General features: G+C 52.9%; 1 protein-coding gene across 2 annotated transcripts in view; it reads right to left on the bottom strand.

The window, feature by feature from the left end:
* Positions 1–476: 476 nt before the first annotated feature.
* KY (kyphoscoliosis peptidase) overlaps positions 477–14,868 on the bottom strand; it is a 44,709-nt gene continuing 30,317 nt past the window's right edge. For both annotated transcript variants that reach the window (XM_004419347.3, XM_087431711.1), the window contains 3 exons: positions 6,875–7,063; positions 5,311–5,501; positions 477–1,372 (listed from right to left, as the gene is read on the bottom strand). In XM_004419347.3, coding sequence (XP_004419404.2) covers positions 477–1,372; positions 5,311–5,501; positions 6,875–7,063 — 1,276 coding nt within the window. The remainder of the gene's footprint in view (positions 1,373–5,310; positions 5,502–6,874; positions 7,064–14,868) is intronic.

The following is a 14,868-nucleotide window of genomic DNA, read 5'->3' as shown; positions in this document are numbered from 1 at the left end:
ACCTTCCCTGGGGCCCAGGAGGTGGTGAGAAACACTGAGATGTTACTTGACAAGGGCTCCAGGATTCAAGATGACTCAGCCTTGCAAATCCTGAGAATTCTCTCTCCATCACGTGAACAGCCTGCAGCCTGGCCAGTCTCCCTGCTTCCCCACATCAAGTCTACAACAAGAACAACAGCATGAGCACGAGAAGGGGCACCTGGGCAGTGTGGGCAGTTTACAATACCTTGGATTTACATAGCACCTGTTTCTTCTAAAGGACCTTTGCCTCTGTCCCCACGGCCATCGCCACAATCAGAGAAGCCATCAGAACACAAACATCACAGCTCCTGCGGCAGAGTGGGGAAAGTGAGGCAGAGGCCTAGAAGTGATTTCATGCAGACTCAGTGGTGTCCAGGGATCTCTGCACTTCCCTTGGGCCCTCCCGGGCAGGCCTGGCTGTGGCCCTCTGGGAGGTGTGAGGGGGCCCCGGGCCCTCACTGGGCGTTGACCTTGTACTTGAGGATGTAGGAGTAGAAGTTGTGGTTGGCGTTCTCCAGCACCATAACGTAGACCTCCTGGCAGCCGGCTGTGCTGCAGCTGCCCTCCCAGTAGCCCTCGCTGTTCAGGGTCAGAGGCCACGTGTCCTGCCCCTTCACCAGGGCTTTGGCGATGCCGTGCAGCTTCAGTTTGAATGGGACATTCCGGTTGGCGGGAAGCACGCCCGTCAGAGGCTCCAGCAGCTCATTGTCCTGCCCCCAGTTGCCAAAGCTCTCGGGGAACACGGGCCAGTTCACCTTGGTGTTGGTGCAGCACAGAAGGTAATTGAAGACGAAGAGGTAGTTGCCGGGTTCCTGCCTCTTCTTGACGAAGATCTTGAGGGCAAACTTGCCGGCGTGGGGCAGCTGGACCTTCAGCTCTGTCCGCTTCTCCCGCTGCAGCTGGAAGATGTAGCGCCGCTGCGTCTCCTCAGTGATGAGGCCATCGTCCCCATGCAGGGAAGCCAGGACGCTGACGCCCTCCTCCACATCGAAGCTGACGGAGCAGCGCCCGTCACTGGTGTGGATGATGGGGTGCGGGTGGGAGGGCTTCATGATGCCCATCTGCTCCGAGAACCAGCTGGGGCCCACAGGCTGGTGCAGCTCAGCGGGCAGCTGGACATCAACGTCCACATGGTTACACGTGAGGGTGTACTCTAGCACCGAGCTGTAGACGTCAGAGTTGCCTTTGGCAAAGATCTGCAGCTTGTGGGTGCCCACGGTGGGAGGGTACACCTCCAGCTTCATCCCATTCTTCCGGAGGCTCAGCAGCCCATGCTCCTGCTTGCCATTGAGCATGAACATGAACAGCGTCGGGGCACAGCTCTCAATGGTCACCATGGCCTTCCCGTTCACTGTGGAGAGAAAGCCCAGGTCAGGGGAGATGGGTCCAGGATGTGCTCCTGTGCTGGTAAATGCTGAACAACTGGCTCTCTGGGAGAAAAAGCCCGGACTTGTAGTTTTTGCCTATTCCCGTGGTGTAAATCCTTTCACCCCAGCATTTAAGCAGCCCGTGTGACGTCACTGAACGTGACATAGGCCGGCTGCAGCACACCACTGGGAGGGTCCCCCTATCCCCTTTAGGTGGTTCTCTTTGAGGGAGCTGAAAGCTGGGGGTCTCAAGAAGAAATCTGGCCCCCAGCCCAACCCATTGGATTCACATTAGATGAAGGTTGCATGGAAGCTTAGCCGATTCCAGAGCAGGGCAAGGGGCAAGGAGGGCCCCTCCTGGAGGCTGTGCTCAAGGGGTGGGGCTGCTCCTTCCTCTCCCCCAACCCTCATGCTTCTGGCAGAGGCTGTCTCAGCCATGTTTCTGGAATGAAGAGGCTGTGAGTGCACGGGCGGGTCTTCTGCCTCCACCCTCCCTCTGCCACTGCCCTTGCCCTGCGGTTTTGTCTTCCTCTGTCCTGGTGATTGCTTGTTGGAGACAGGTGGTCAGTTCTCTGGTCTTTGCAGCCCATGAGGACTCTTCTACCTGGTCTTCCCTGCCTTGCAAGACCACAGGGAGGGGCAGTGGTTTTTCTGGGAGCCTAGCCTTGCCTTCCCCTCAGAAGGCGACACCTGCTCCTCATCCCTGCAACCTCCCCAGCCCTGTTCATGGATGAGCTCAGGAGACAGGCTGTCTGATCCATGCCCACTGTAAGCTTTCCCCTATCTGGGGCCCAGTGATCTTGCTGGGGAGGCAGAAAGCCGTGCCTGGGCTCTAGGACAAGTGCCCGGGGACTTCGCATCTGATCTGCCACTAGACCCCGACTCCAGGCTGCTCGACCACTGCATTCAGTGCCAACTTCCAACTTGGGAATGAGAATCCCCACTCAGGCAGCAGGACAGGGATGGGAGCTCAGCCAGCCCCTCCCCTCTGCCTCCTTCAGGGGCTCCTCCATCTGGAAAACCTTCCCTGCCTCTTCAGACACGGCCAACTCCTCACCTCCCTGAGACCCCGACACCACCCCACCACTGCAGGTCCCCCCACCCATTTAGCTCTCTGAAATCTGGCCTCTGTCCCCACTTTCCAAAGTCTTCGGTGACTTCCTTGGAGTATCTAGGCTGCTGGCCATGCTTTCCTGGAAGTCCTCTTCTCTCCTCACCCTCTCCAGCCTGGCCCTCCTCCCCGCTTCTGACCACTGCCTGATCTCTGCTGCCATTCCTTCCCTTTCCATTAAACTAATTGTGGGGTCCTTTGTGCTTTTATGGCGTTTTCTTTGTCAACACTCTTTCTCCACTGCCTTCAGCTGCCGTGGGACATCTGTCCCAAGGTCACCCCCAAAGGAAAGTGACCAAGAACAATAGTCTTGTTATCCTCTCGGTTGAAACCTCCCTCTCCCCTCATTTCCTCTTGGAAGGTGGCTCAGTGGGCAGAAGCTGTCTCAGCCCTCAACTGCTCCTGGCCCTGTCCTGTTCCATCTCGCATCCGAGTTGGTTGTGAGGACCCTGTGCAATTCGCTGCCCAGCACCTTTCCACACGGCAGCCCAAGGGCTCCTGTGAAAATATCCACCTGCTCATTCCTGGACTCATGTCTGTGGGTCACATCAAACTAGAGACCAGTGGAGAGGCCTGTCCCCTCCTGCCTCCTTCTCAGGGCCACAGGGCATCCTCCAGGGTCACACACCTTCACACCCCAGGGCCCTCACACATGCTCTTCCCTCCACCGCTTTCCCCCAAGTCTGGATAAGATCTCAACGTAATGTCCTGACTGCAAAGAAGCCTTTCCTGACTCCTCAGGTGAGGCTGAGGGGCCCGGAAGCCTCTCTCCTAGCCCTGCATCTCCCTCAGGGAGCGTGGCCCCATTGTGATGAGTTAGTTTTGTTCCATGTCTGTCCTCCCTGCTGGGCATGGGCAATATGGGGAAGGGCCCACCTGCCTCCTTTCTCGCCTTGTCTCAGTGCCTGGCTGGGTGCCCGGCCCGGAGGGTTCTTGGCAAAGGCCAGTTGAATGGCTGGAAGACTTGAAATAAAGGACTGGTGACCCTGGGACTCTGTAGGAGCCTGTGACCTCCTCTGCACCCTCTCCCTGCTCCCCTTAGCCCTCCTTAGCTCCTGCTCTCCCTGGCTTCCCACCTCCCCTCCTATGTCCTCCTTCCCTGCCTCTTGCCCACCTCAGTTTCCCTCTTCTGCTTCCTCCCCAGCCCCACTCTTAACCTAACTAGCTCCAACAAAGAGATATTCTTTGCATATGCATCATGAATACAGAATCAAATTGTACATTACTATGTATCAAGAACCCACTGTTTACATTTCTACGTCTCTTGAAAAGGCGAACTCTGCTCAGTGGCATGATCTGATGCTGGTGCCACCTGGTCCCTTCTTCCCTGTGGTTCCGTGGCCACAAGAGACAGAACAGGCTCCCATCTGACGGAAGGCAGGAAATGCATTCCAAAGACAGCAACCTCACGCTGTCCCTTTAGCAGCAGGAGCCGCCAGGTGTTTGTCGTTTTAAAAAGTATTCCAGAGCTCAGCAGCCTGGTTAAGGGAACCATTGTGAAGTGGAAGGGACAAGTCGGCTGGTACTAACGTGGGTACCCCTACACTCCTTGGGGTCCCCATCACCCCACAGTGTGGAGTGGGACCCCTCCGGCTCTGGACCCACCCACAGGCCATCCTGTGCTAACAGCCCATGTGAGCTCAGGCCTTTCCTCCTGGGAGGACACAGGCCCCCTGGTGGCAGAGATGGTGCAGACAGGCAGTCCTTGGCGGAAGCACGGGGCGTGCACTGACCCTTCAGCGTGTCCAGGCTGTGTGCCCAGCCCCGGACCAGGCCCCAGGACCTCGGAGATGCATAAGACACCGTCCGCTGGAGACAGCTCTGCGAGGCCCATGACCACAGTTCTGGGACCCCAGGTCTGGCCCCTTATATGTCTCATAGTGCACAAACACACCCAGCTAGCTGCCCGTGGCCCCCATGGGGAGGTCCATGCTAGCCATGGGGACAGCTCAGCTTGGGGTCCTGCACTGCCCAGCCCCAGGGAAGCTGGCTGCGAAAGGCTGGATCTGGCCTCCAGGAGGGAGAAAGGCAGAGCAGCTGGCAGAGCCAACGGGCATTGAGGCCGGCAAGGGAAGGGCACTGAGGAGGTCAGGCATTGCTCCTGGAGCCCGGCCCTGGTCTAGGGGGCCTGGGCTCAGAGGGTGGAGGGCTTGCTATGCCCTTTCCAGAACATCCGTCCTCGTCTACCACGACGATGCCTGCTCTCCTCCAGCTCCCAAGTCCCAGCTATGGGCCATCTCCCTAAGAAAGCCTCCTCCCACCTCTGTCCTGGAGACCCCCGAGGCTCCCGACTAGCTGGTTAGACTACCAACACACAGATCCCATCTCTGCTGGGCTGACACATGCTCTCTGCCAGGAATTGCGAGGAGATCACAGCAGGATCATGAGCTCCTGGTGGACACCTGAACTGGGAGGCGGTGTAGCCAGGGCAGAGGCAGTGGGATCTCTGCTGTGTGAGCTGAAAGAGACTCACCGAGCGTGGGACCGGCCAGCCCGGCTCCCTGACATGGACAGTGAGTGCAGCCCTCAGGGGCTAGGGAAACCTGCAGACTTCCTATGTACCCCTTCTTGGTTTATGCTTCTGTGTGGGCTTCTGTCCCTGCAAATGTGACCTATGGCCACATCCTGCCCTGATGGCCTGACGGCCTTGGTGGCCTCAGTAGCCCCCACTTCCCCACACACATACAGCCTACACTGAGCTCACAGGCCCTGCTGGGGCCCTGCTAGGGCAGTCCCACGTGGGCCAGACCTAGAGGCACGAGCAGGCCGCCCTGTCCCTGTGCCGGTGCCTGGCCCCGGCCCCCGGATTACCTGTTTTGATCGTGGAAGTCTCTGGCTGGGCACTCAGCATCCCCTTGTTGTAGAATTCACTCTTGTGATACATGTTGCTCTCAAACTGCCTCAGGGATTGAGGAGGTTTTAGCAGTTGCCAGTTCTTGTTGTCTGGAAAGTGGTCCTCGATGAACAGTGCAGGATGGGTAAGGAAGTAGAATTCATTGTAGCTAGAACCGGAAAAAGTAGGTCAGTAGCCATGTGGGAGGAGCAGGCCCCAGCTCTGCTGAGGGGAGGCAGGGCTCTCAGGGCGTCTTTGGGGTCTTCTTTTGGCCAAAATACCCACAGAAGGGGTCCCACTGTCACCCTGAATGGGAAGAGGCACCATGTCCAATCCTAATGTGGGCACTGGAGACTCCCCCTCAGTGTCTGCTTCTAGCAATGGGAGCCAAGGCAGGTCTGAGGCCCCAGCTAAGCGATGGCCACAGCCCATGACTGTATCTAGGTGGGAATGGGCTCCTCCTGCTCTCAAAGCCAAACAGACATGTGAAGGGAGCAGAGGTGTGACCCGCGGACCAGGTGCAGGCCAGTGAGTGGAGGGAAGGAGAGAGCGAGGGTGCCTGGTGCAACAGCTAGCTCTGCCCCCAGCTGGTCTTGTGCCTGAGCAGCTGTGCGGTGGGAGGCCCTTCCATGGTCCCTGGGGCCCCTAGACGTGGTTGTCTGATGTCAGTGATGGGGATCACGGGAAGAATGGGAGACTCATTTGAGATGGGGGAGGCTTCACTCGGCCCAAGGCGAGTGGCGCCCAGAGCTGACGGAGGCAGAGGACGCGTGTGAGCGCACAGCCCTGTGTGTGTGGGGGTGTGCGTGCACTTGTGTTTGTCCCATGTGCAGGACTGTCAAAATTTAAACTGCAAAAATCAGAGACAATACTCTCATTTTCTAGATAAAAAGGAATCTGAGCTGCTGATGGACGTCATGATGCAGGAGGAATGTCATGGCCTCAGCTTAAGGCCAGAGTTGGCCAGAGCCCTGGAGGACACACATGCTCCTGTCCCCTGCACCCTAGCTTCCCTGCCCCAGTGTGGCTCACAGCGGCTCTGCGCACCGACAGCACCCTTCCCACAAACCATAACCCCTTCCTCAGACATGTGATCGGCCTCATTCAGCCCAGAGAGGAGGAGGAGGCCGGTGTCTGGAGGAAGCAGGAGGAGAGGATGCTGGCATCTGTGCACAGTAGTAGTTGATGGGCCAGAGGCCTGGAGGGAACCTACAGACAGTTAAAGAAGCTTCTGGGCCTTGCCTTTCCTCACGTGTGGCTGTGGGCAAAGGCTGGAGGCTCTCAGCACTAGGCTGGGGGAGCCACGGGGAGCCGGAGCAGGGATTTAGTTGCGGGAAGGTGAGGTGACAGAAAGGTCTGGGCCCTTGTAAAATTGGCCTGGAGCGAGCTCACTGCAGCGTGGGAGGAAGGGAGGCAGCGGCAGCAGCAGGTCGAGGCCACCCTAGCTCTGCTCCCCTCCCACCTGGCCTTCTCCACCCTCAACCACACGCCTCTTCCATTTCCACGGACCAGACACGCAGCAGAACAGAGACGTGTACTCACAGGAAGGTGAATTTGGAGGTGGCGGAATCCACCAGGCCACTGCCCCAGGTGCTGTCCACCAGGTGCCATCTCCCGTCCAGGTACACGGCATTCCAGGCATGGTCAAACTCCCCGGAGAAGCTCTGCCCCGTCTGGTAGCCGAAGCCCTTGGAGTAGCCGGGCACGGTCATGCACTGCACTCCAGCGATCCTGGGGGCGGGAGGGGGTCTGAGAGTGTGCTCCTGTGGGCTGGCCCCCCGAAAGTCTGTCTGTCTGTGGCCCGAGGCCTCAGGCAGCTCTGCTGTCCGTCAGTCCTTCTGTGCCTCTCCTCTTTTCTTCCCCTCACACAGTCACGTATGTACAGCCTGAGGGCTTTTATCTCCACCCCGGGGGACAAGGGGGCACAGGGCTGGCCGCAGTCCCTGCTGTCTGCTCCTCCCTCGAGACTGTGCAAATCACTCCCGAAACGTCTCTCGGCAGAGCCTGCCTGATGCTCCACCAGCAGCTCTTCAGGATGATGGGGGCAACAGCGAGGACTGCAAGAACGTGGAAACCAGGGATATGGCGATGTTCCTGAAGAACCAGGGAGGCTCTGAACATGTGGCTGAGAAGCTGGGTGCAGGTGACATGGGTGGGGCGTTAGGGAAGGGTGCCAGACATGAAGGTACAGAGGGAAGCTGAGCCCTACTCCCCCACTACGTCCTGCCCAAGGATATCTGTGTGGGGACCCTGGGGCAGCGCAGCCAGAGTCTCCCGCCCCGACCCGGGAGCACTGGCCCATGGCCAGGATTGCTCAAGTCCGACTGCCAGGGCCACACGGTGCATTGTCGTCTGCTGACTGATTGCCCTGGCCACACTTTTGGAGTCCCTGGTAGCTGTCCTATGGGAAATGCTGACCAGTCAGCTGGAGCTTTCCGTGTGCTCCCCCACTGCTCACAACCAAGCTGGCCCCACTGTCTGAGGCCTGGACAGTGGGGGGTGGGCTGGTCCCCTCTGGGGACCACAGAAATCATGAGCAAGCTGCAATCTGGGTGTTTGTAGCTGACACCCTGAGGCCCAGACCTGGGCTGTGGGCACCCCCTGAGGCCAAGGCAAGAGCCCCGAGGGTCCTGCCATGGCCCCGGCTTTCTCTTCAACAGCTGCACACCAACGGCAGCCAAGGGGATGCTGCTACCCTGACCCGGGGGACACCCTGTGCTGGCCCTGCTGGGGCCTCTGTGTGGACTAGAAAAAGCCGCCTCGTCTTCAAGACACTTTCCTTCCAGTTGTGGAAGACGGGTGTAATACACACACAATCTCTGAGATCCGGGTGTGCCTGGTGCCCCTAGATGCGGCTCCTTTGAGCGCCGCACGCGCTGCCCCGCTGACCATGCACCCCGCTCAGAGGACTCTGCAGCCAGTGGTGCAGTGGCCTCGTGGATTCCGCCACCTCCAGATTCACCTTCCTGTAAGTACAAGCACGAGTCTGCACCCGAGGTCAGCCGGGCCTCCTTCAGGGAGGCGGCCTCTAGTGGTCGGGGTCCTTCCATGGAGCAGGTTGGCTGCCTCAGGTGCTCTAAACCTGAGGGCATGGAGCCTCTCAGGTAATGGGGAGAAATGGCTACTCATTCACTATAGGAATGGGGGAAAATTTTCCCTATAAAAACCAATATTTAATTATGTTAGTAGAATATTAGATTAAATATTACTTATCTCTATCCACTTATAATTTGTTGAGTCAATGAGGCAAAATGGGGAGCCTGCAGGTTACCAGACTGCACCCTGCTGTGGTGCTGCTTCCTGTGCACACGACGACCCCGTCCCTCCCCTGCAGGGCGTAGGCCACTTTGCTGAGGTGACTTCTGGGCTTGGATGTTCGCAGCCCTGAGCTGCTGCCTGCAGCTTCACAAAAGGAGGTCCAGACCTCCCAGGCTGTCTAAGAGATCCCACAAGAACAGACCAGCTGGGCCTGTGGGAAGGATTCCAGGAGCACTGGGGGGCGGGGGCAGAGAGCAAGAGAAACTGGATCCTGATGTCCGGGGCTGTCTGCTGGTAAAGACCAAAACCGACTCCCGGGGCAGAAGGGCGGACCAGAGGCAGGAGGCCTCAGGAGGCGGCGGGCCGAGGAGCCCGCGGAGGAGAGAAGCGGCAGCAGGCACCCCTGGAGAAGCCCCTGCCTCATTCAGCTGCCCCGCTGCAGAGGAGGGCCGTGAGGGGATGCAGGCCGAGGGGGTGTTCCCAGGATGGGAGGTCTGAACTTGTTTACAGTCTTAGAGGAAACAGCTAGCAGACAGGGAGGGGCGAGGCAAGGCCAGGAAGGTGGGATGGAGGTAGGGGTGAGGTGGGCCTTCCATAGGAGGTGGGCTCCACATACTCAGAGAGCAGGTGAGGAGAAGAAATGTGAAAAGTGTTTAGGGAGGTAAGAAATGCTCCTGACACAATGCTAATTGCAAATAGCCTATAAAATTCTACCATCAGCACAATGCCTGTGTGTGTGCGTGTGTGTGTGCGCGCGCGTGCGTGTGCACTGAGGACGAGAGACAGAGGGGGACGGCAGAGTGAGAGAGACAGCACAGAAGTCACCTGGTCTCTTGGTAATGGGATTATGGGTGATTTTCATTTTCTTCTTTAGACTTCTCTATATTTTCTAAATTTTCAATAATGATCATGCGTTACTTTTAGAACTGGAAAAAATCCATAAATACTACTTGAAATTACATTCTTTGGTGAGTTATTTTCTTTCTTGCCCAGAACACCTGTGCATGCCAATTTCAGGATGACGTGGAGTATGGATAAGGGGAGACCTGGGAACAGTGACGTTTAGAGAACGGCCTGCTTTGCAGTAAGGTGAACGGATTGAGTGGAGCTGTGGACTTCTGGACACGCTGCCCACTGATGCTCGTCCTCTGCTCAGCGCCCCCTGGAGTCAGGAAGGAAGGCAGAGCATCGACCGTCCACGCGGCCTCCAGGGGTTGCGGTAAAGTGGAGCAGGATCTGATGCGGGCGGCATGGCCAGCTCACACTCTGCTTGAGCGTGCTCCTAGGAGAAGCCATGTCCCCGTGCACTGTGCCAGGGGGTATCCTCCCTCTGAGGGGGTGAAGTGGAGGTAAGATTTGAGAAGCAAGTGGGGAACAGGAGTGAGAGTCCCCGCCCCAAGCCTGGAAAGGGCTGAAGGAGGGACAAGTGAGCGGCAGGACGTCTTCCTGGAGGCTCCGGGCTGGAATGGGCGTCCCTTGGCTGAGCCAGGAGATCAGGGCTCTACTCCCCGCTCTAATGGTCACCTTCAGTGTGACCTTGGCATGGAAAAAAAGAAAGGTTGGCATTAAGTGATCCCTGGGGGTCGATTCTCCTCTGACAGGCTGAAGAGAGGCTGGAGGCTGTGCAGAATGCCTGGGGCAGAATAAAGATGAAAAACCAGGCTCAGCTGTAAGCTTATGCCCTGCTCGACGTGATGTGAGGGTATTTTATTACCTGGCAGCAATGTGCAAGATGAATTGGACAAAAAAGTCACACTGTAAAGCATTGTTGTTAATAATCCATAATTCTCATGCAAAATTGTGGAACTAGTAATTCCAGCCACTGGTTGCTAGTCAGGATGACCCAAGACCATTTCATGTCATCAAAAGATCACCGACTATACACACTATGTGGAAAGCACTGCACCAGGCACCAGGGAATAATGTACCATCATGCTATGCTATGCTATAATAAATAATATAATAAATACTATAGCATAATAAAATATAATATTCCAAAAATAAAGCTCACTGGCTGCCCCAGATGTGCTCATAGTGGGGCAGATATGTGAGCTGTCACTAAAATGCTGGTGATAAGCACAGCCCTGGGGAACCCAAGGGAAGAGGAATTTGCTTGAAAGAGCTGGGAGAGCGTTGAAGAAAGGGCTGAGGATGAGAAATGTTTCCACGTCTGGAATAGCTCTGACCAGTCATCCTAGAGCCCAAAATATCACCCAAGGAGCTCTAATAACCTCAGGCTGCAGAATCTTGGTTTTTACTTTTGACAGTTTTGAAAATCCCAGTGCCAATGATATTAAACGAGGAGGTGGCGGATCTGGACTGTAACCATCATTTTATACAGAGATGGTCCAGGCCCTGCCGCAGGAACCATGTAAAGCTGCTGTAGCCACACCACTGGCAGGCAGGGTCACTGACCTGTCTGGGGTAGGCAGTGCGCCCTGTCCACATCAGGCTCTGACCAGAGCAGACTTCCCCAACTCTGACACCTCTCCCAGGATGTCTGAGCCATGTGGGAAAAAAGGGAGGGAGGAGGGCAACGAAGATTGCTCTTTTTTTGGTATCTTATTGAAAATATTGTGATTTCTAATAGCGAAATTAGGAAATATGGTTTCATTAACTTCAAGCCCAATAGTCACTTTAACTGGGCAAGCATTTGTGAATTAGAAATTTTAGGGTCTTGCTGTTCCCGAAACATTGGTCCTCAAGGAAGTTAACATTATTGCAGTAAAGGTAAATTCTAAACTGACAAAAAATGGTGTTTTCTATACTGCACAGAACAAGCATAACCATGACTTAACGTTACATAATTTATGTAGTTGATTTCTTGTAAATTTGACAGTGTCGATTTCTGCTATACGCTCCCCTTTCTCTTTTCTTATACCACCCTTACGGCAAGGTCAGTAACTGTAATCACAGTAATAATTCTCACTCCAGGGCCCTGTTTAGAGCCCCTGAGGCGTGATCTCAGGCCTGTGGGGAGTCAGCTGTTCAGAGAGGGAGGCTGACTTGTCTGGGAACACACAGCCAGTCAGTGGCCAAATCAGTAGCAGGACACAGTCGTCCTGATTCACAGTTCTGGAGGCTTAGCATTGCACTGGTCATTTTATACACCAAGATTTGTTTTAATCTATAACGTTAAGGGTGATGTGCAGAGCGAAATTAAAGGATGGTTTGCTCTAGTGACGTAATTCATCCTTTGTGAGCACTATCCTTTGGTGTCTCTGTAAGGGTGGGGGGCGTCTAGATCTCCCTTTTCGAGGCCCTATATGAGAAAGTCAGATTTGGGGATAATCTAAGGTTGTCCAGTGTATCTGCCTCTCCCAGGAGGCTGAGCCAGTCACTTCCCAGCCTTTGGGGCCTTTGGAACCAAGTGCTGTTTTGGGATCATCGGGGACATCATGCTGAGCAGAAGCCTGCCACTGCTCTTGCTCTCTGTGACAGCTGGAGGATGGATGGAAAACTGCTGACATCTGATTGGTGACAACCAGTCCCCTCAGCATCAAAGCCTCAAACTGGTAATAAGCTCCTGGCTTTATCGAAAGTTTCTGGAAAATCTGCTCACTGGTGGTGTTAGAGCTGTGATAACAGGGGGAAGGGATGTACTGGAGGCTGACTCAGTGGCAGGAACCTGGGGAATTAATCTGGGCCCCTGCCTGGGAATTAAGTAAAATACATTAAGGCTGTGGGGAATTGAGGCAAAAGGAGAGACATTAATGCTGGACAATAGAAAGTCCGAAGGAAACTGGACCAGCAGTTACAAGCAATAACACCAACAAAAACCTCACATCAGTTACTTGGGCAAGATGATGAGGAAAGAAATGATGTTGCAAAAATATCTGAATTCCCCACCAAATTACTTTATTAAATCAGTCTTTAATGAGGCCATTGCAGGGAGGCGGAATGGACTGGCAGAAGTAATGATGGCCATGTGGGTACAACTCTTGCTAAGAGGCCACTCTGACAACTAAGCAGGAATAAATCAGTAAGTGTGGATTACATGTCTTCGATTATTGAGGAATCAGCTAACGAATTTACCAAACCTTCGGCAGTTATTTTAAAGGTAAGGGGAATTTAGGAAGGTGATGCATGCGTGAGTTACCAATTTTTACAGCAAAAGTTAAAGGAATTCAGGGAACTGGGAGTTATTGTTACACGTCCTGGGAAACGTGAAGAATCTTGCACAGGGTAACTGGCAGGTTGAAACCTAACTTTAAATGATGCAAAATGTTGGGATGTGTTTTAATGATCAGCTGCAGGCCAGAATATGGCTATTGTTAAGCATCTGGACCAGGCCAAAAAGCTGACAGTTTCACTCAAGGCAAGTGTCAATTTTCTAAGTCTATGTGGGTTTATGTGTGTCTGTAGGAAAGTTCCACAGAGCAAAACCACTCCAATACTCAAGACAGGCAAGAAAGGTTAAAAAAACAACCCCAAAGTCAGGTTAGCAACCCCCAAACTGCATGTTCTCATTTAGTCCTGCAGTCCTGCCACCAGGCACTATAGTCCCCAGGGTACAGATGGGGAAACTGAGGCTCCAAGAGGTTAAGTGCCCTCCCCAGGAACAAAACTAGTAAGTGGTAAATCGAGGACTGTAAGTTAAGGACAGGTAAACTGAGGACTGGAAAAGTCTAGCATTCCTTCTATCCCATGCTGGAAAGTTTGTCCTGGATAAAGAAGGATATATTCTGTGACTTAAAAACCCCAAATGTTTTCAAACTTGCTAATTCAGATGAAAAAAATTATGTTCTGAAATATGCGAGGCACAAATAAAGCTGCAAACAGATCAATGGTTATTCCATTATTTAAAAAGAGAATAAAGAAATTGAAGAAGACACAAAGAAATGGAAAGATATTCCGTGCTCTTGGATTGGAAGAATTAACATAGTTAAGATGTCCATACTTCCTAAAGCCATCTATAGATTCAATGCAATCCCTATCAAAGTTCCAACAACATTTTTCACAGAAATAGAACAAAGAATCCTAAAATTTATATGGAACAACAAAAGACCCCGAATAGCTAAAGGAATCCTGAGAAAAAAGAACAAAGCTGGAGGTATCACACTCCCTGATTTCAAAATATACTACAAAGCTATAGTAACCAAAACAGCATGGTACTGGCACAAAAACAGACACACAGATCAATGGAATAGAATCAAAGCCCAGAAATAAGCCCACACATCTATGGACAGCTAATCTTTGACAAAGGAGCCAAGAACATACAATGGGGAAAAGAAAGTCTCTTCAACAAATGGTGTTGGGAAAACTGCATAGCCATATGCAAAAAATGAAAGTAGACTCTTACCTTACACCATACACAAAAATTAACTCCAAATGGATTAAAGACTTGAAGGTAAGACCTGAAACTGTGAAAGTTCTAGAAGAAAGCATAGGCAGTGCGCTCTTTCGACATCAGTCTTAGCAACATCTTTTCAAACACCACATCTGACCGGGCAAGAGAAACAATAGAAAAAATAAACAAATGGGACTACATCAAACTAAAAAGCTTCTGCACAGCAAAGGAAACCATCAACAAAACGAAAAGACAACCTAACAATTGGGAGAAGATATTTGCAAACCATACATCTGATAAGGGCTTAATCTCCAAAATATATAAAGAACTCATGCATCTCAACAACAAAAAAACTACCAACCCAATTAAAAAATGGGCAAAAGACCTGAACAGACATTTCTCCAAAGAAGATATACAGATGGCCAACAGACACATGAAAAGATGTTCAAAATCACTAACTATCAGGGAAATGCAAATCAAAACTACAATGAGATATCACCTCACGCCCGTCAGAATGGCTATAATTAACAAGACAGGAAACAACATGTGTTGGAGAGGTTGTGGAGAGAAGGGAACTCTCATACACTGCTGGTGGGAGTGCAAACTGGTGCAGCCACTATGGAAAACAGTATGGAGATTCCTCAAAAAATCAACGATAGAACTACCATATGATCCAGCTATTCCACTGTTGGGTATTTATCCAAAGAACTTGAAAACACCAATTTGCAAAGGTACATGCACCCCTGTGTTCATTGCAGCCTTATTCACAATAGCCAAGACTTGGAAGCAACCTAAGTGCCCATCAAGGGACGAATGGAAAAAAAAGCTGTGGTATATATACACAATGGAATACTACTCAGCCATAAGAAACGATGAAATCCAGCCATTTGTGACAACATGGATGGACATTGAGGGCATGATGCAAAGTGAAATAAGTCAGAGGGAGAAGGTCAAATACCGTATGATTTCCTTCATTAAGTAGTAGATA

The sequence above is a fragment of the Ceratotherium simum genome, chromosome 5 (assembly GCF_057802395.1).
Source record: "Ceratotherium simum simum isolate JZ-2026a chromosome 5, ASM5780239v1, whole genome shotgun sequence".
NCBI classification, from domain to species: Eukaryota; Metazoa; Chordata; class Mammalia; order Perissodactyla; family Rhinocerotidae; genus Ceratotherium; species Ceratotherium simum.
This window is presented reverse-complemented; position numbering and strand designations above follow the sequence as displayed.